The sequence below is a fragment of the Zophobas morio genome, unplaced genomic scaffold (genome assembly GCF_036711695.1).
Source record: "Zophobas morio isolate AGI-343-1 ecotype UQ-CSIRO unplaced genomic scaffold, CSIRO_AGI_Zmor_V1 ptg000044l, whole genome shotgun sequence".
In the NCBI taxonomy this organism is placed as follows: Eukaryota; Metazoa; Arthropoda; class Insecta; order Coleoptera; family Tenebrionidae; genus Zophobas; species Zophobas morio.
The window spans coordinates 2,426,304-2,446,994 of NW_026972149.1; the positions used below are offsets into that span (position 1 = coordinate 2,426,304).

The window sequence follows — 20,691 nt, forward strand, 5'->3', positions numbered from 1 at the left end:
CCAAGGTTTCTTGTCCGTCCTTTTTTTCCAATCACTTCCTTACGTTCCTTATTTATTTTCATCTTCCTTTCTTGTCCATCCTTTTTTTTATATTTCTTTCTTGCCTGTCTTTATTAATTGTTGCCTTTCCTCTTTTTTTATTCACTGACCTCCTCTCTCCTTTCTCTCTCTCTTTCATACTCACATTTCATTTTCATCACTGTTACTAGCACGCTTTCTATTGCCATCCATCCCTCTTCATTCTTTAGCATCGACTCAATCATATTGTCTGCATTCACTCTTTTTCCCACCTCCAGTTCGCATTCTTCTCTCACCCTCGGCCATCCGTCACATTCAAAATAGCATGCTCTACATTTTCTTCCACCCTTTTCTTGCAATACCAGCAGACTACGGATGCAATCTTACCCATGTTTTTGAGATTGGCCCCAAAACTCCCATGACCAGTGAGCACTTGGCAGGTGTAGTGGTTAACCTCCCCGTGCCCCCTGTTGATCTATTCAGTGAGGTTCGGGATTAACCGTCCGGACACCTTGCGATACGCACAACATACCCCCATAAGCATGTTTCTCTGGACACCCAGAAGCATCTGTGGATTCTTCTGTATGTGGTATCCATCGATCCACGCCTCCGCCCCAAACCACGAAATCCCATGGACGACACTAAATTCTCCTTTTACTCGCCCTGGATCCTCCTACATTGGGGAGCCGTCGGCCCAGGGCACCTACAACCATTTTTGCCTTCCTTACCACCCGTTCGACTTGCTCGACCACCCTGAGGTTTCTTAGAAGTTTCACCCCAAGGTACCTCACCGCTTCCCGGGTCTCAATCGTTCTGTCTTCCATACACACACTCATTTCTGATATCGTCCTTTTTCCTACCAACAGCACCGCTTCGCTCTTATTTTCTTTGATCCTTTCTCAGGTCATGAGCTTTACCCCATCAGGTACCTCCATTCCTAATACCTCGTCATAAAATATGTTCCAAAGGAGCGGCCCCAGGACCGATCCCTGCGGAACCCCATCAGTCATTTGAAACTTGTCCATCTCCATTTGAACCACTCTATCACTCAGGTAGGACAGCACCATGTTCACGAGGTACGGTTCCACCCTCATACTAACCAAAGGTTCCAGAATACCTCTCCACGATACCGTGTTGAAGGCATTCCGGACGTCCAGACGTCCTTGGGAACTTGCCCTTTTTCCAGACATTCTTCTTCACATTATTTCGCATAAGTCTTACATATCTCTGGTGGTATTCTGTCCGCACCCGGTACCTTGGACCTGACCGGACCTGACCCGACAATCACCTTTCTCAACTAACAGCGTGTATTACGAGATTCACAGAATACCATAAGTCGGACACCTGTCGGGTTCGTCAGTCTTACGGGTATCTTAAAGGGAAAAAATATGGTGGCCTTTTTGGAAACTCATTCGAGACAAAGTCTTCTACGTTTTAGAATTTAAGGCATTCCCTGAAGGGAGAGACCACCATTAAGAAGATTGTCACTACCTCTTCGAGGGTACTGATAAACCTAGCCATTCTTCCATAGGACAGCTATCCTATTGGGCGAGAAAGCTATACATCCATGTCGATCATTATGTAAAGATCGTCAAAGTCAAATACAGAGATCGACGTTAGGCCCGCAAGTATTTAACAGGTACAAAGTACAAAGAAGCCGGATCTATGGTATGGATAGGTTGCAACCAGCCTTCGCAAGGTACAACGAATGAGGTCCTTGTGGAATAGTAGAAGGACTGAGTACCAATCCCCTGGTACAGAGAGCCAGACTATAGTATATTTAAAATTCCGCTCCTTGGATTCGACTGATTAAGTTTAACACTACAGTATATGAGGAGGTCTTCCCTAAAAGCAAATCGTGGGATTTTTGAAGCAGTTCCAAACAATACCATTACTTGAACTATAGTGTACATACATGACGTATGGCCTACGTATAAGGACACTTTCAGGTGGTCAAAACATGAGGACGATGCAGTCATTTAAACATGTCTGATTAAGTATGATTTCGAGAAGTTGGGCGTAACCTTGACTTCTGTATAAGAGAAAGGAATTGATGAAGTTCATTATTTGGTCAATCGGGGCTCTGACCTACGATGGATTGAAGCTAGTGTTAGGTTCGTAGGTACTTCCGAATAAGAGGAAACCGAACCAAGAAGGGGACAGACAGCCAAACGTGGAATAGCTCGAATTTCTACACTGGAACCAAGGCTGCTAAAGGCTAACTCTTCGAATTAGACAAACTAGATTGGGAGGTTCAAAGTTCTAAGATCCTGAGGACAGCTTTCCCGGCTCATTTATCTGGTTCGTCAGTATCCATTGAAAGCAAGGGTACAATATTCCAGTGAAAGAAACCGTTCCAGTAGTATGTCGTCTTGCAAGCATTCTCAGAGGGACGCTCTCTCGAGATACCTGCCTTCCTAAAGGCGGTTTAGGCTTTAAAGTATTTGCCAAAGCTTCTCGAACCTTCGGAGCATCCTAGTGTCCGCTACCCAGTCTGTACCAAGGGAGGTGAGGTTGGCCAGACTGTTAGATGTGAAATAGTTCCGTAAACCTCGTGGCATGTAGGTGGATTTGTTGACCTCTAGAGACGTGTCTACTTTATAATCGTCTCTACTTCCCCATAAAATTGCGCTCTAGAAAAGTATGCTGTTCCCTCGCGTACCATATGGGTAAGGTTAACTGAATACAATCATCCAAGCTAACAACCCAGCTTGTCAAGTTGGAAGAACCTTGTAGGCTCCGGCGGGCCGACGATCAATCGTGGGAGTGCGTACCATTCCACACCTGGGTTTGGGCCATTCTGTGGTCCCGCTTGTCTTCTTCGTATCCTATATTGCCCCAGGGTCACACAAAAGTACCTAGTACCAAATTTTGCAACCCTTTTAAAAGGAACTAAAGGTTTTGGACGGTCGGCACCAACGAGAACATAGGAGTTGACATAGAGTTGTACCAGATCGGATCATACTGCAGTCTTTCGCGTTCCCTTTCGGAGGTAACGCGTACTAGGCCCATTCCTCCGGGCCCGAAAACGCTCGACCAGACAAAAAACACATTGTAAAATAACATTCACATTTCAAAAATCTATAATATCAACAGAGTTATACAAAATACATGAATATAACAAACGAACAAACTAAAAGTAAAATCTTGCCACAACTTTACCTAAATTACTAACACGAAAATCAACTGATTCATGTTTTTCCAATTAATGTGTCCTATTTAGCTTTAAATCTTGGAAAACGTTTGAAAAATGGCAAATATGTTTATCGACAAAGTTAAATCAATAGAGCGAAATTAATAATTACTAAAAGACACAATATATGTGTCAATAATGAGGTCAAATTTATGTCCCACTGTTGACAAGAAAAATGGGTTGTGATACAAACAAATCCTTTTTCAATAGGAGAAAAATAAATACGAGCCTGTGCTTGAATGTGTGTCCGTTTTGGGGTTATTCCTTTATATTTCTAGTAAATAAAAGAATCCCCTTTTGAGACTTACACATGTTTAAATTCTTGACCAGTGCGACACAATAGTGGATGAAAAGGGCATTGATTATCACAACCATAATTACCAATAATTATTCATTATGTAAATTACAAATTTTAATATTAGATGTTATTTCGGTGTACTTCATTTATTAGATATGACAATTTTAAATGTACTACATTTGAAAATGTTTTTCTAGTCCTTCTCGATGGTTGTTTCATCATACAATAAAATTTAATTTTAGAATATTTTATTTGATAACCTCCACATAAAAATAAGTCAGTACTGTTACCCTCTGTGCCACGGAATCATCGTATTCATCGTCGCTTATAAAAGCTTATTATACAGTTTGGATTTTTTGCGAAAATTTTGATGCCTAAGGTAGGAAATCAAGGCGGATTCATAAACGACAAGTACAAAAGTTTGTTATGCCGTCGTCAAATTGTCAAGTTGGGGATGATTACATAAATTTTGATTAGTGTTTTACCACATAGACCCTATTTTGATAAAACAGTATGTGTATATGTCGTAATAAGTGGTGACTAAAATACCAGAATATCCATAAAGTTTGTGTGAGGATTTTTGTGCTAGTTGGGTTACTATTATTATATTTAATGAATGCCCCGAGCTGTGGCATATTTATGAGAATTTTATTTTATTCGAGTTGAAGGGGTGAAATTATGGTTTAGAAAGCGGATATTTCGGAAAGGAATATTGTGTGAAAATATAACGCCACTCATATAATTCTTAGGGAAATAGCCGCTATGACGAGCCTGGTGAACATTCACGCATACGCATATGAAATTTGCCACGGAGTGCAAAGCCATAAAATACCAGTAATTCCTGATACGCTCTGCAAATTTACTGCTACTGCAATTCAGAACGCGCTCATTTTAATAAACCCCACATATTCGTATTCATATTGCGTAAATTATTTAGAATGTACTCAACAAAGTTTATAATGTGCATGGCGTATATCTGACAGCATAAGGCGCTACGTCACGTCGAGACTGTAGACGGTAGATTGGAACCACCCCAACACCTGCGGCACTCGGTTACTGCCGAACAATTGAAGCCATCCCTTTATTGTTATAGTTAACCCATGCACCCTACGCTCCCTTGCCGGGATTTAAAATCTAAATCCCATTCCGGAGACGTCATAAAGCAAGGCGTTTAGTATGAGAATTTATTATACGAGTAAAAATGCTTATATTCACCCAGCGATTTGTTCGCAGGTTCCAGAATGGTGGAGATCGGTGCAACGTTGGACGGAATCGAAGATGCGAGTCTTAAATAGGCAGTGTGCGCGTCAGCTTCACAATATGACAGCCACGCAAGCAACTTTCCTTTTTTGCACTCTCTTGCAGGCCATTCTTACAGAAGGTAAAACTCATAACTACTCCGATTTGGCTCTTTCATTTTCCCCCATTTCCCAATATTGGTTTTGCTAAATTAACAACCAGACGATTCTATGATCAACCCTCGCACCAACTTCATCCACACTTTTTACACCAATTGCTAGATTACAACTTCCCCAATCACCCTCAAACCTTAATGTTTCTCTCGCAGACGCTCCCCAAATTCAATATTTTCGCGAATTAGCTTTATACCCTCGAACTACTTGCCTAATTCATTTAACGGGACTCTCAACATGTCGCATTGTTTTTGCATTCACGTGTTGCCGAATGCATATTTCGGAATATCAATATTTCCAAGTATAATTGACAGCTACCAGCAGTTGCCACTCGACAACAACTTCTCATTATAGAAGCAAAGTCTTTGTTATTATATTAAAATAGCAGAGCAGCCATGAATGCAAATCAAAATCGTTCCCTTATAAGAGTGCCCCGTCTAGTCAAACCTCACATTTCCGAACTTTAACCGGATAATACGAGCGCCAGATTTTATGGGGATAAATTCACTTTGTGAAATCTTTATGAAAAAATACCCCGCTATAACTCAACGAATTCCAAAAATCATCACTTTTTGAATTTCAGCTACGCACAAACATCCACTTATACACGGTTTTACATTGCTTAGTGGCAAATATAAGCTTTATCGAAAATAAAACGAATCAGAGTAGGCCTGCACTGTATGCATTTCAACTAAGGTAACTAACATAAATTTCCACTCGAATTAAAGTTAAAAAATAACGTACACCTTACTTACTAACATTAAAACAATTAGGATAAGAGGACGGAAAAATAAACAGTTACCGAAGAGATCGCTTTCATCCCAAACGAAAAAAATATTAATAAAAATTATCGTTTAAATAAAACCTCCGTGAAAACAAGCAAGGCGGAGGAGGCCTGCCAGTTCTGTATCTCCACTCATTATTTTTCTTAATCCTTTTGCTTCATAAATATTTTACAATTATTTTTATCTTGTTTTAAGTTTAAAAATATCCACGGGCACACTGAAACAGAAACGAAGCAGGCGCACATTCAACAAAAATACTAACGAGTTTCGATGACGTCACGCATCTGCATTTTCTACTCGTTTCCATAATTATCGCACTACCAACAGGAAAATACGTGTTAATATTTCAGTGTTAATCAACACAGTATCACACTAGGGGGCGATAAATGATCGTTCAAATATTGCATTTTCCCATTATATTTAAATAGTGCTGTATTTGGCTACATTTCACAACGAATTACTAACATGCAGTGCTACATGTAGAGGGGAATTCTACCTTAACAACCTATCTCTCTTTGTGGATGTAGCTTCTCTGATTTACACCAACTAATTAACTAAATTAGCAGAGTTTACGTACATTTTGTACACAATTCGAACAACAATAACGAACAGACAACATTTACTGTGAGGTTCAAACCTCCAACGCTAAAATAGAATCGGTTCGAAAACAGGGTCGTCCGAAGTCATTCACTCTTATTTAGAGAAAAAATGGAAATGTATTGTTTTTGATTTCGTAAATGCCACTACAAAGCGGATGATAAAATCAGGTACCAGCCCTTAGTAGGGTCACTGTTTATGATATTAACTTTTCAAATCATATGCACATCTTTCTGACCGCTGCGCGCAAGTGTCCCTTAGTCCCAGGTAGTTTACGCGCAACTGTCCGGTAAGTTGAAGACTGTCTGATTTTTCCGACCGGGGCGCGCAAGTGACCCATACATTTCTTTTAGCAATATCACGTTTCGTTAATGGTCAGAATAAAAACCGATGTTTAGTTAGACAGAAATTAATACTTAGTTATTTTTGTTATTTGTAAATAATGTTATATTATAAAGAGGATCAAAATATGTCTAGTAAGGATTCTTAAGAAAAAAACTATCATCCTAGTTCGATTTTCCTCGTTTTTAGGCGACACTAAAATTGGGAAGGAAATTGTCCCGAACTAACCCGAGTGATACCGAAGAAGCAATGAGTTTCCAGTAATTCCCAGTTTCTACACGTAAACGAGTAATCCTACTAAGGGCTGATACCTGATTTTATTATCCGCCACAATTTATTACATGGGGTGGGGAATATCAGCGGATTAGTTGCGCCGCAGTTTACATATGCCCTTATTAAGACTTCCAGCACAAATATAACCATTTTTAAATATTGTTTCATATACACACTTATTAATTTTGGCCTACTCTGTACGTGTTTTATTTTAGACAAGGCATTAATATAAGACCTTTTTCCACAAAATACACAAAATAAGGCAACTTTTCAGTTGCAAATTCGGATATATTTAGAACGAAAACTAGCACAATGAAAAATTGTTGTTACAGCGGTGGCAATAAAAAGCCTCATCAAAAATTCCAGGTTAATTGTTTTTAGTACTCTGGTTACTAATTTATTGACACTAAAAACAAAACACGATCCGACATGATAACCATGGAAAACAAAATTTGTTTCATGCATTCTACCGCAAATTAATTGCCACGTTTACAAACAAATCAATTTAATGCAATAAAGTAACAACTGTGCTTATTAAATTTATTTCCGGATTATACGAATAACCCTGAATTTAAAGGCTTTGTCCTTGCGTTTTTGTCGTGATTTAAATCCTGCTCTCATATTTTTATGTGCACGACCGGACAGTTCTATAGACAATCATTTTTTGCGCGGAAAAGTGGATTATATCGTAAATAGTGTTTAGGATGAATGTGGGTCAGGTAGTTATGGTTTGTCTAAATGTAAAAGTTTCCTGGGTACATTAGGCAACGTGGTTTTTATATTGTATTACTATCCGTCCCCAAGTTAGAAACAAATTGTGCAATATACGGCTTATTGGATATCAACCAGTGGATGTGACTACCGCGCATGGTAAGTGGTTATATCTTCGGAGGTATAATCAGTTCTTTATTGACTTTAGTTTTCTGCTTTCGACCATTGTATAATCACAACTAATGCCACTGTTTTATTCGTTGTGTTGGAATGTACTGTACTAATGCATTAGCATATTTCAGAACAGTAGTGGTCTTTGTATCCAGCGCAATACATTCGATCACAATGAATCTACTCGTGATATTATTACCAATCACATTACCAAACTGAGTTAATTGAAAATTAGTTGGAAAATGTTTAGAAACTCATATTACAGTCAATTTCCACGCAATAAATGTGGCAGCGACGATTGCTTTATGTTCAATAATAATAAATATCTTTGTAATATTAGGTATAACTAAGAGCATTTCTGCATATTGGTGATATCGTTCTTGGAGCGTCATAAGCGTTAGCCGCAACATTTAAAATAATTTGTCTTTTGTTAAAGCTAGTTGTGGAGCTCATTTTTCGCAAAAAGTTGAATGTAACAGTTTTCTTTCTGTTTCCACGATAAAACCCGGTCTTAAATACCTCATTCACACCAGTGATTTAGGTCGAAAAGCTATGAAAATAAGACGCATCTGTTACCGGTTTGCCGATGTTCGCTTTCCAAGCCTCACGCTGTTTGAAAACGGCATTTAATGTTGAAATAAGTGCGACTGTTTTTAGTTAAATCGGATTAGCCCTCCTACAACTAAACTAAGAGAATAGTACAACCCAATGTCGGATGATTTTCTAAACATGGCAATTTAAAGGAAGTTAATTTGGAGCTTATCTTTCGACAAACACGTCTCCCCTGCACAGCGTCTTCTCAGTCAGGTACTCTAGGTTTCGCACATGATATGTTCACAATGTCAATTGTCTTAGTCTGATAGTACAGTCTCGTTTAGGAAACTGTTACTATAATTAACACAATGGATTACTTGGCTTCGTGTTACACAAAGCAAGAGAACTTCCCATAATTAGATTTCGCGACGATCTATAACAAAAACAACGAATTCGAGTAGTCAACAAATTCGAAAAAAGACGATGGGAAGTTAAACGGTTGAATAAGCAATCTTACACAGCCAATTATCACACTAATCGGTAGTTGTGTTCAGCCCTCGTTTGTTATGAGATCAGTGCGTGGGTTGCTTTTGTATTCCTACCACAGATACACTAAGTTTAATGATGTCCCCTTCTATGTTGACAATAGGAAAATATTGTCATATCTGACTAAAATTCAACAGTTTGCCATTAACTTGCACATTCCTTACACAAAGACCTTCATGTCCTATAAACTCGTGCTGCTAAAATAATTAACGCTCAAAGCTATCAATGCGGTTCAGCGGCAAACAAAAACTACCACGTATCTATCGCATTTTCCTTACCTGATTTGTAAATAAAGCATTATTTCTGGGCTCTGCAAACAGAAACCGACACTCTGGAAAGCGATTGTGCCATATATCTTGACACCGGATAGAAATATTGAAATTCTGTAAACGCCGTTGTTCTTAGGTTGAAGAAATTTCAAACGTGTCATTAATAATTTGTACACTGAATGCTACACTAATTCCGCTGCTAGGACCGACATAACGCCAACAACATCGATGAGTCAAATTTAGCAATTTTCTGCCACAGTTGGGATTTCCATTCATCGTGTCTTTTCATCCAGCCACGCCAATTCCGGAATCAGCCTGAAAAGTTGCTAACGTTCTCCTAGATGAATGCTCCGTAAAACTTTAACTAATTTGAGTGAGAAGTTTGGAAACTGTTTTTGCCTAAATATTAGTTTATACATTTACGTTTTTTCGCATATTTTTGTGGTTTTAAAAATTCTGTAGCCCCGCTTTGGCGTATATCTTGGTGAAAGTTTTTTCTTTATGCCCATGTTTAATTTTGCGTTTCGATTGACAGAGCCGAAAAAATGATGCGTGAAATTCCTGGTGGGAAAAACAATACTTCACTTCTACCTCGATTAAGAACCACCATTATGTACACCTCGACACAGAAATTTGGAATTCCAATATCCCAAATGATTTAAAATTTTCCACTTCATTACATTGACCGTTCAACATATCTATCCACTGCTTTGTATAATCTGATTGAAATCCGTGTTTCGTAACTTTTTGTTGTTGCGTGATTTACTCAAGATAGTGGTTTAGCTGATGTCTAACCTCTTAGGCAGTTAATTAAATAATGGGAACAAAGTTAGTTAACACTGAAACTCATTGACTGATCTATTAAGCCATTGGGTGACTAGGTATTTATAATATTAATGGACAAATTAAGTTCAGTTTGTTTTAATCAAGCTGTAGAGCGTATCGCTTTTCGAGCGGTTTTCCGATAACGGTGTGGTTGCTGGAGAGACGCGTTTTTCTTTGTTTGAGTTAACCCACTTAACTTTTGCTTCAAAGGGAATTGTAGCGATTTATCAAGCCATGCAAATGTAACAAGACATCATTTTCGAATAGATCAAATTTGTTCTTGGTAATTAAGTGGCGACAGAGATAGCATTACTTCTACTTTCATTCACGCACTCTTAACAAAAATTACGAACTCTGCTTTTCACAGTGGCGTTTTTGGAAGAAGAGGCCAACGATAATACAAGTTATTCACTTATGTTTTACACTTTTCTAAATTTAAAAATTAGATTTCATTGTTGAATTGAAGCTAACCGAAGTAAAAGCAGAAAACCGAATTTAGTTATATACCCACCTAATTTTTTACAAAATTTGCGAGAAATTCATACGTCGACGTTAAAATTATTATTTAAGTTTCGAAAAAAAAACACTAACCACTCAACCGTCAAACAGAAACGGTAGAAGTTTATTAATTAAAAAAGTAAACTTTACTTTGCTTAGATTCACAAAAGATGTGTCGAAAGCTGAGATATGCTGTAAACCAAGCCTAACATCAAGAACAGCGAGTTTCAATTCAACCAATACAAACTGAATTCAAACAATATAGAGATCTTGAAAGAAAAAAAATTATAAAACACCTATGTGTTAAAATAAAGTTACGTATGTAATACGAAAGTAAAGGTGAAGGAGCATGTTATGCGTTGTTCGAGTGAGTTCTCCCATGACGAAATTTTGTAATGACGTCATCAACATCTTACCAAGGACACTTATACCTCAATTTGAATAAGTGCAGTGTAGTACTGGTAATAACAGTACTGTATTCTCAAATTTTCTGGAAAATAGAATTAACCGTTCTTGATTTGCTCAATAAAAATAGATGGAAGCCGACCCACGAGAGGGTGAACTTATGCGAGAAAACATGAAAGTATCCAGTTGCCCGATGGAACCTATTACAACATTTCCTTTGCTCAACTTCAGGAAGTAAAAATCGATACCGACAGAGGATAAACTTTAATTTTACAAAATTCTGTTTATTTAATGCTAACACCTATAATTAAAAAGAATCTAAAGTTATTTAGGACTTCCCTTACACTTGAACGTTCAAATAAAAATGTGTTAGAAAACAAAATTGGTCGAGGACGGGATTCGAACTCACGGTCGACCTCAAATTCAACGCTAAGGCACAAATAAATCCACACGACCACCAGGACCTCGTGGTGCGTAGAACACAAATATTGGCTACGTTCCGCGCGACAAATATTGCACAGCAATTTTTGTAACGTAATTCTGAAAAAAATCAAGGCAGAATCATGAACCACTTGCATGTGATTTCATCAAATGTAAATTTTGATAGGACATCATCAAATGGTTGGTACATAAAAATTCTTGTGAATAACTGAAGAATAAACTAAAGCTGACCTAAAAAATATAGATATAGACAAAGACTTACCATCACGAAGCAAGAAATCCTAAGAGTTTAAGACTTGCGAATGCAGCCATGGAACTGACCAATCCAAGAATTGCGTTGCAGCTGCACAGGTGGCGGATAGTAGAATAAACTGAACGAACGGAACCTCCAGCCTCCTGCGGTGGAGAATCAATGAGTTACATCCGTTGGTAGTGGCAGTGATCCGATGTTTAGCCTTTGCCTACATATCGAACGCATGGCGGAAAGGAAAATTACCTTTATAGCGAAACCAGGACCTCAGAATTACGTCTCCACTAAATCGTTCCAACCAATTAACCTAACTCATTCTTGCTGAAAACGTTAGAAACATAATACGAAAAAGACATTCGGAAGCTGGATCAAGACGATCCAAGTCAGCATGCTTACAGCTAGGAAAATCCACAAAAACTGCTCTGCATGAAGTTGCAAGCTGCATAAGCAATCGATGAAGGATATTCTACACCTGTGGAATGTTCTTGAACAATGAGCGGACGCTCCAAAGATCTGTCCCATTCATAGAAGTCATGTCTGCGTAGTAACTCTGCAGTGTATCGAGTACCTCCTTCTTGCTGACGAGTCAAAACGGTTTGAAACACGGGAAGAACATGTTTTTAAAGATTTTCCGGGTTTGTAGATATGTTAATTGGGAAGTAGAAATCGCTTAGGTAAAGTTCCAGAATGTCTTTAGATTTTCAACGGAGTCAAATATTTGGAAGTTCTAATAGCGTGTAAAAAAGTGGAAGAAGGAAGTGAGTGGAGTTTTACGGAATATCGTATCATATTGATAAGGACTGTGAATTGATGCTAACTTGGCTTTACGATGACTTTCAAAAAGACAATATCAACCGCTCTTGTCTGCATTCACAAAGGATGCACTAAATACGGAAACATCTTGCGGTCATGTTAAAGCAACAGTTGTGAAAAGAAAATCGTAGACAAACTTGCGAATTTTGTTGTAAGCGTAACTACAAGTTTTCAAAAAGGCGACACAATTTCAGCCTTAAGAATTTTTGAGATTTCTCTTTCGTTTAAGAAATCGGTGCGGTTGTATTTCGTAGTTCATATGAAGAGTATCATGACCAGAATTATCGTGGGAAAGCTTTCCAGGATTAGATCGAATTTAAGGATGGTTGCAGTGTTTTGGTTATTTCTGTAGAGAGCACTTTAAGAAAATTTGAGGTAATAGAAATGAGGGTGGCGGTGGAGAATAGGAACGAAAGAAACGGAAGACATAAAAGAAAAGTCAAGAATCAAGAATAGGCGAGGAAAGGAAAGAAGTGAAGAGGGTAGGATCCAGTCCGGAAAACGTCGTCCTAATACACTTTATGTCGGTGTCTACAAAGCACGTAGTGTTTCTTCCTTACAAGTTTTAAAGGATACGAACGACCTGAAGATTCGCGATCGAACAAGTAGATGTTATATTTTGATTTAATCAATCTTGAATTGTCAAAACGTGAGGTTAATCAAGAAAGTCGGTGACGGTCGGGAGCTGCTAAGCATTTTGTTTATGCGTCAATTTCGCGGTTGCGTTACGGTTGTCGGAAGTAGGGACATTCTTCTTTGTTTGAGTCAATCGTTAGATATTTGTTGAACAATTGTATTTAATTCAAAAACAGCGTCTACCTAAGCTCTGTAGTCCCGGCATTGAGCATTTCGAGTTTAATGACGCGAGACAATGACATAGTCTTCGTTTATTAAGAACCGTAACACCGCTTGTTCGAGGGGGGTTAGTGAATAGCTACGAGTGTCTTAATCCGCCAGTAAATTGAGTCTCGGTTAAGTTCCGGCTAGCGACTCGAACAGTGTATGTGCGGCTCATGGAACTGTATTGTACACACGTCTGGCAGCTCAATTTGAGCGCGCACTGGCCCATAAATGTCAGATATAAACGCCGAACAGGTTTACATCGTATTAAAAAGAGCCGCTGAAGAAGCTTGGAGCGGCGCTGATTGCGGACTCTGCCTGCTAATCTCTTGCAACATATGCGCTACCAACTGCAAAATGGAAAGTTAAGGAGCTTAGTTATCGCTCTTGGTCCATTTATCTGCATGACCTCTGTAGCGTGAGCCACTGAATAACATCAAATTAGTCAAACGGAGAATGCGGGGTGCTATCAGCTGCCTCCATGCTCAATGCGCCGCCTCAGAATTGGGCTGTGTCGGTTGCAGGCTGCAGGCACACCACTAACAAAACACACATCCATTGTTCGCTCCACACTGCACCCATTGTAGCATCGACAAATAACATTTCTTCAAGTTAACGCGGTTAGACAAAACGATTCCACTTTTCCACACCACTCCCGATCCCTCCATCAGCTTCCTACTTAACAAAACAAATACTGAAAACTTTTACCATTTCCATACATCCGTACACGAATGAATTTGAAACTATATTTTCATCGAGATTACTGCCAGCCAGCTCCGGTTTACAGATACCTCATGTAGAATCGCTCAAAATACAAAACGAACAACATTTGATTCGAATATTGAATGGAGCCTTGGCGGGGTTGTCGATTTCATCTTTACTAACTTGCTTGACTTACTGTTCCGACGTCAATATACGCCGCACTTTACCTAAAAATTTATTAAAAACTCCTTCTTTGTCGTATATGATTCTGCCAACTTTTATTCCGACATTCATCAAAATCAACCACTAGATCTCCATAACCTAAACCGTCCACGGCTTAGCTGCTGCTTATTCAAATCGTTTCCAGGTCTTACTGAGTTGAAAGAAGTTATTCACAACCATATAAAGCTAATTTGACTACGGAATTGCTCTAGTTGATATAAGCTAAAAAGATATTGAAGTTCAGTGTCTCATAAAACGTGACTCGCTATTGACTGCACGGACCAACAAAATGAGTATCCCATTTAAAAGACATACACTTGTTTGTCCGACTACATGACTCCAACTTATCTGTCGGTTGAAGCATTTTAAATTTTTTTCTCTTTTCTTGGTGAATTACATATACTGCCGAGTGTGATGTTAGTAGAAATGGTTTAGTCTGGATAAGTTCCTAAACAGTGAAAAAATCGACGCCTTTGGCGGGGAGTGTACCGAATGCGATCGGCCGCCATGACTGTGGCTCTGCGTTAAAGTCCCGGCTAATCCAGGATTAGCAATGTTGGAGTAGCTGCAATACTAATTTGTTGATTCTACTACGGCGACAGTGAATTATTATTGGGAGCGCTCACATGTGCTACTAGACAGCATACCATGCTGAACGCGTTGAATGTATTGTGGACGGCAACTCGTAAACCTTCACCCCTACCCTTATACCGTCGCCAAAATCGTATACAGCCATTGATCAGCGATGCCCTAAACCTAAAATGCACCTATACACATTCTTAAGGTTCTCAAATAAACAAAAAGCCATCAGATTGCCGCAGGCTCAACGGGGATATTTTAGGAATTTAATATTATCTAACAAAACATGTCGCTGCCAATAGAAATTTCTTGGCCATATTTTTGTCTTGTAAAGTAATTATAGGGCAGATCAGTTTTGATACAGAATAAATTGTTAAAAATGCGGACAAAGCAAGACCTCGGGGGTTATTATTAAACATAATTGAGGCACCATCGCCAAATTATGCAAATGAGAAAATCCGCTCTTGATCTGCGGATTGCTGAAACAAGGGGTTAATTCGCACAACTTCCTTAAGAATTAAATTAATAGGTCCTTGTTTCGAGCAAATGGTAAACGAACTGTTGATTGCTCAAACGACTTTTTACTTTTCGAGTGATCAACTCGCAGCCGCCTTATTTGAATTCAAAGTTTACCTTGCCTCACTTAATGACACCTCGCAGACAGTATTAGAGCGTCAAAACTTTACACACAAAAAGGGTTAATGTAAGAAGAGTTAGTAATATTCTCTAATAGGTCGTGCGCGATGTATCCCGGTAAGGATTTTCTCTGTTTTGGCAACAATAAGAGAATGTGATTAGAGAGTCGGTTTCGGCACGGTTATTCGGGAGAGAAGGCTTCTATTAATTTTAGTTTTGGAAGCGGCGGAAAGTTAGTTGTATTAAAACGGTGTAGAATTTTCTAATACGTATATGTGGTTGCTGACCTGGCCTTCTCTCAGTTCAACTCACGCGCGCGGCTGACACTGTATCCAAATTCATTGCAGATTTTCAGCTTGTCGGCTCTAGAGAATGGAAGGCTTGAGTGCTGCGCCATTCGCTGGGAATGATGATAGAGTTAAAGAAATAATAGGGATTTGCCTCTTCGTCCAATTCTGAAATCAATATAGCTTTAAAACTAAACGTGCACTTCTTTTGGGAAAATATTGGTGGCTGCATTGTAATTATTTATAGAAATAGGTTTGGCGACGTTCTTTTATTCGCGCACAATGAGTCGGAGGGAATTTATTTGTTTCGCAATTTTGGTGTTCACAATTGAAAACAATGGAGAGTATGAAATCGGCGTTCGTATAGCAACACTGGCAGCAACAAATTCGGCATCTCGTTCAAGCATGACAAACGCTAAACGAGACTGTATAACCAGAGCTTTTCACAGACTACTCAGTTGAATGATTTTGCGATTTACTGTGCCAGAAGTGACGTTTTCCGTGAGTGACGGGACGACAAGGGTGTATGCGAAGCGATACAGTAGGGCGGCATAGCTTGAATGGTATCAGACCTTGTTGTTTAAACCACATCTGCGAAGTTAGTTGCACACGAGCCGATAGCGGCCATTCACTAACACCGTTTCCTCCGCAGACGTCCGCCCTTATATAGGTTCGCCACCTGCAAGATCCCACTATACAGCGAGTTAAATATTTAATAAGCAACATTCCAATGTAAATCAGTCTCATTTACAGAATGTGACATTTAGAGTATTTGAATTCTTATGTTTCGAGACGATTCTGCACGCCGAACACGTCCGCAGCTCGCTTTCAGCAAAATATTCTCTTGAATATCTTTAGTTTCACTTCACTTATCGCGTTGGCAAGTCTATGCAGTTATCTTTCGTTTTGTTACAGGTCAGATGGCCGAGCAGCCCGAACCCGAGTTCTTGGGCCCTTTGGAAAATCACACAGTAACGCAAGGCCGCGACGTCTACTTCACATGCGTTGTTAATCACCTGTCTTCTTACAAGGTAAAAAACTTGCGGATACGTCGTTTGTTGCTGACTCAAACACATCTTTCTTTCCATTTACGACGAAAAAAGGAACAACCGTATACGACACCGGTTAACATATTACTTGTGATCGGAACTGACACTGACGACGCTCTGGCCCATACACTAAATATTTAACTGTCAAATTGTCTCTTATACTTCCACTCCCACAGAACAAACAGCAAGTTTCCTTTTCCACACGCACGTACGCACGCACTCACACACACAACACGGGGAAAAAATAAAATAAAATAAAACATGTAGTGGAACTAGTTCGGGTAATTTCAATTCGATAAAAGCAGACACCTAAAGAAAATGAGTCGAAAAATGATTTCATCAAACATCCCATTTCAGTCACCAGTAGGACATATACGCGTTGATTGCATTGTGTTACTACTCCCGGAGGTAACACAAAGACGTCCAATCAGATGTGCAACTCACACTTATTGAGTTTGTTACGTACTACTTTCAAAACCAACTCTGTTCGTAATAAAATCAGTGAGTATACCTTCCCTGAAGCCTCAAGCATTCAGCGCGTTCGCCAAATACCGTAAATGGAATTATATAGAAAAGTCCGCGACGAATTTATCCGATCAAACGCGTTTAGAGGCAAATATCCGTACCTAAATACAGAAGTTCGTCGACTTTCAGGTAGCATGGATCAAGTCGGATACTAAAGCGATTCTGGCAATTCATACTCATATGGTAGCCCAAAATCCTAGGCTTTCGGTGACACATAATGGACACAATACTTGGATGTTGCACGTCTCCAACGTACAAAAGAACGACTCCGGAACTTACATGTGTCAAATCAACACGGATCCCATGCGAAGCCAGGTACGTTTCTCAAAACCGGCTGGAAACTCGTAAAACGAAACCGTTTATAGATGGGAAACTTGGAAGTCGTTATCCCTCCGGACATACTCAACGACAACGAATCAACTCAAGGTTCAGGTGTTGCAGTTGAAGGTGGTACCATCACACTGCGTTGTTATGCGACCGGAGTCCCGGAACCCACCGTCGTTTGGAAGAGGGAAGGTGGCGAGAAAATAGTGTTGCGTCACGACGGAATCCGCGAGAAACAAGGTAAAGCGAAAATTGTTCATATTTTTATTTATATTCAGAATATGCGTCTCGTTGAGACTACGAGCAGATGCTGTTTTAAAGATAATCCCCTTTTCTGCCAAATCCCGTTTGCATTATGTCTCGGAACATGTGCAATGAAAAATTCAACTAACTCATAGTATTGGTAGCTCTGACAAGTCTCGCACGACTGCATTTTGCTCCCGATAAATCTCATCTAATTTGAAATTCAAATTGTCCATTATCTTCAGGAGTCTCGGTAAAATGAACCAGGTGTATTGAGATTCATGCGCGTGTCCAGACATCAACTGAGCCCATTCTAGCGATTTTCCTTCGGTATTATTAATTTTAAGAATGATTGTTCTGCAGACCGAACGTACGTTTCATCAAACAGAACAAGCATTGCGAGTGGCATTTATATCCGCTAGCGCTTGAGAACCCAACTAAACATTTGTCTTTATTCTTCCAATTGGTTGGATGGTGACCGCGACGATTCGCAGCCAGCAATGGCTCACGCTGGCCCAGCTCGACATTATTTCTTGGCATTTTGAAATATCGCGACGTATGGGGCGTACATTTCATATACGTGTATAAGGCTGTGTTTGACTTTCCCAAATATATTGACTATGTATTTATCTCGAATATAACAACGCTGATCTAACACATACGTACTCATTTGCAGCCCTACCGCAGTTCAGTGGAGAGACACTGACGTTGACGAATGTACAGCGCACTGATATGGGGCCTTACTTATGTATTGCGAGCAACGGCGTGCCCCCATCTGTCATTAAACGATTGATTGTGAAAGTTCACTGTAAGTGACCTCTCCGAATCAGCACATTTTCCGGAATTAACCTCGTATTTTACAGTTCATCCGCTGATTAAAGTATCGAATCAGTTAGTGGCCGCCCCCATTGCACGTGACGTTGCCATACAATGTTACGTTGAAGCATCCCCTAAAGCCATGAACCACTGGATGCGGAATACCGGTAAGCGCAGCATCTCCCTCGGGCCTAGCTTAACCAACACGAAGTCATATATAGTGTATTACTGGACACAGGCCGATACCTACACATTTCAAATTATACGCCACACTCCGGTTCTTTTAGGCACTTCATATATCACACCTTAAACCTAATTCATGACGTTTTCCCTCCCATATTTTAAAATCTGCCCGCGCCACGACCTACACACTCAATACTTCTTCCAGGAGAAAAGCTCATTCCTAGCGACAAATACGTTATCGAAGAGGTTCCGATTAACGAGTATTCGCTATATATGAATTTGACAATACGTAATTTAGAAAAGAGAGATTTCGGAGGCTACACCTGCAGCTCATCGAACGCCTTAGGCAAAGCGGAGGGCTCCGTGCGGCTACAAGGTACATCAAACTTTTACTTGATTATCACTTATCGACTGCTCGTTTTAAACACACAAATACGTTTTAGAACGACAAATAATCATAAAATCTACTAGCACCGCAAGCACACCCCGCTACATAGAAACGAAACCTCGCAAACCACCGAACAAAGATAAACAGAAAAAATACAAACAACAAAAGAAAAAAGAAACCGGTGACAGTAGGAGCGAAGAGGATCAAGAAATGACCACGCTATTGTTACCTGAAGTCAAAACACAGTCGCCTTCGCAGATGTCGGTACCAAGTGCTAGTCGATCTCCACCATGGAATCATCTTCATCGAAATACGGCAGTCGGACTGCCTTTCGAGACATCTTGTTGTTATACTTTTATTGGATTTGTTATGTTTCAATTGTATACTGTATATAGAGAAATTGTTTAATTTTTATTAAATTAGAGACATTATTCGGAGGAAACAAGGGAATACCTAACCCAATTGATTCGATATTTTACGCAACATATGTTTGAGTACTCCCAAATTAGTAAGGTTTTATCTGGCAAACGTCTTCCTTGTACAATTTAAACTCACTCTGAGTTTCATATCACCATGTCTTCCCATTTGCGATTGTTAGTAATAACTGGTTTCTTACTTTCATACACGAACCATCACTTGATCTAAATCCTCCTTTTTCGCTTCGGGTCTATTCACTATCACAAAACAACCATATCCATTATCGATTCTTTCCTAACTGACATCATCAAGAACAATATGGAATTTAAATGACAATATCCGATATATACCTAATATATGAAGGACAATAGCCTTTTTTAAAACATATACAATATAATATAAGGCACTTATGAAATGAGTTTTGAATTTTTTTTTTTATTTTGAAATACAACGATCGTTTTAATATTTAGTAATAAAATCCTTCATGTCTTCCGAATGAAAACTATACATATTTGTGATTTATCATTTTTTATACACATTTCGTGGTATATAAAGTCATATTTACATATTGTATACAAATGTATTAGGTAATAAAACAACCAAAAACATTTTTTTCTTCTCGTTGTAAATTTGTATTTATGTACGTTACATTTTTGTTATTTATTTTATTAGAAAATATATTTTATTTACTTTGGGCTCTTATTATTTTATTATTGTTTTATACATAAAATGTAAACGAATTACCAAAGAGTAATTTTGTAATTAAATACAAAGAACAATCATAATATTGTTTGTCTAGAGTAGAATATATAAATGAACTGTTATGAGACTTTGTTATTATGTATTTAATTGGTGTAATGTATAAATAAATACATATATACCTTACCTCATGCAAGTGAAACTTGTATATTGATGACAATAACATAATTCAATAAATCATTTATATAATTGAATTGCTTTCACTTATTCCATGCGCACTACACATTCGTAGATCGATCTCGTTTATGGAAAGATCACGTAAGCGCACAACCTTTAGTCAACTTTTACAAGTTCCATAAAGCTCGGTTAGATGGCAGCACCAAGCCCTTTTTATTTCCAA

General features: G+C 38.9%; 1 protein-coding gene across 5 annotated transcripts in view; it reads left to right on the forward strand.

The window, feature by feature from the left end:
• Positions 1-20,171, forward strand: part of LOC135141773 (lachesin-like) — a 117,737-nt gene extending 97,566 nt beyond the window's left edge. For 3 of the 5 annotated variants that reach the window (XM_064073199.1, XM_064073201.1, XM_064073198.1), the window contains exons 2-9: positions 4,743-4,890; positions 16,563-16,678; positions 17,351-17,536; positions 17,587-17,785; positions 18,465-18,596; positions 18,652-18,771; positions 18,993-19,163; positions 19,231-20,167. In XM_064073199.1, coding sequence (XP_063929269.1) covers positions 4,788-4,890; positions 16,563-16,678; positions 17,351-17,536; positions 17,587-17,785; positions 18,465-18,596; positions 18,652-18,771; positions 18,993-19,163; positions 19,231-19,583 — 1,380 coding nt within the window. In that variant the 5' untranslated portion in view covers positions 4,743-4,787 and the 3' untranslated portion in view covers positions 19,584-20,167. Of the gene's footprint in view, positions 1-4,742; positions 4,891-16,562; positions 16,679-17,350; positions 17,537-17,586; positions 17,786-18,464; positions 18,597-18,651; positions 18,772-18,992; positions 19,164-19,230 lie in introns of all 5 variants that reach the window. The other 2 variants (XM_064073200.1, XM_064073197.1) reach the window with 2 other exon arrangements.
• Positions 20,172-20,691: the final 520 nt, after the last annotated feature.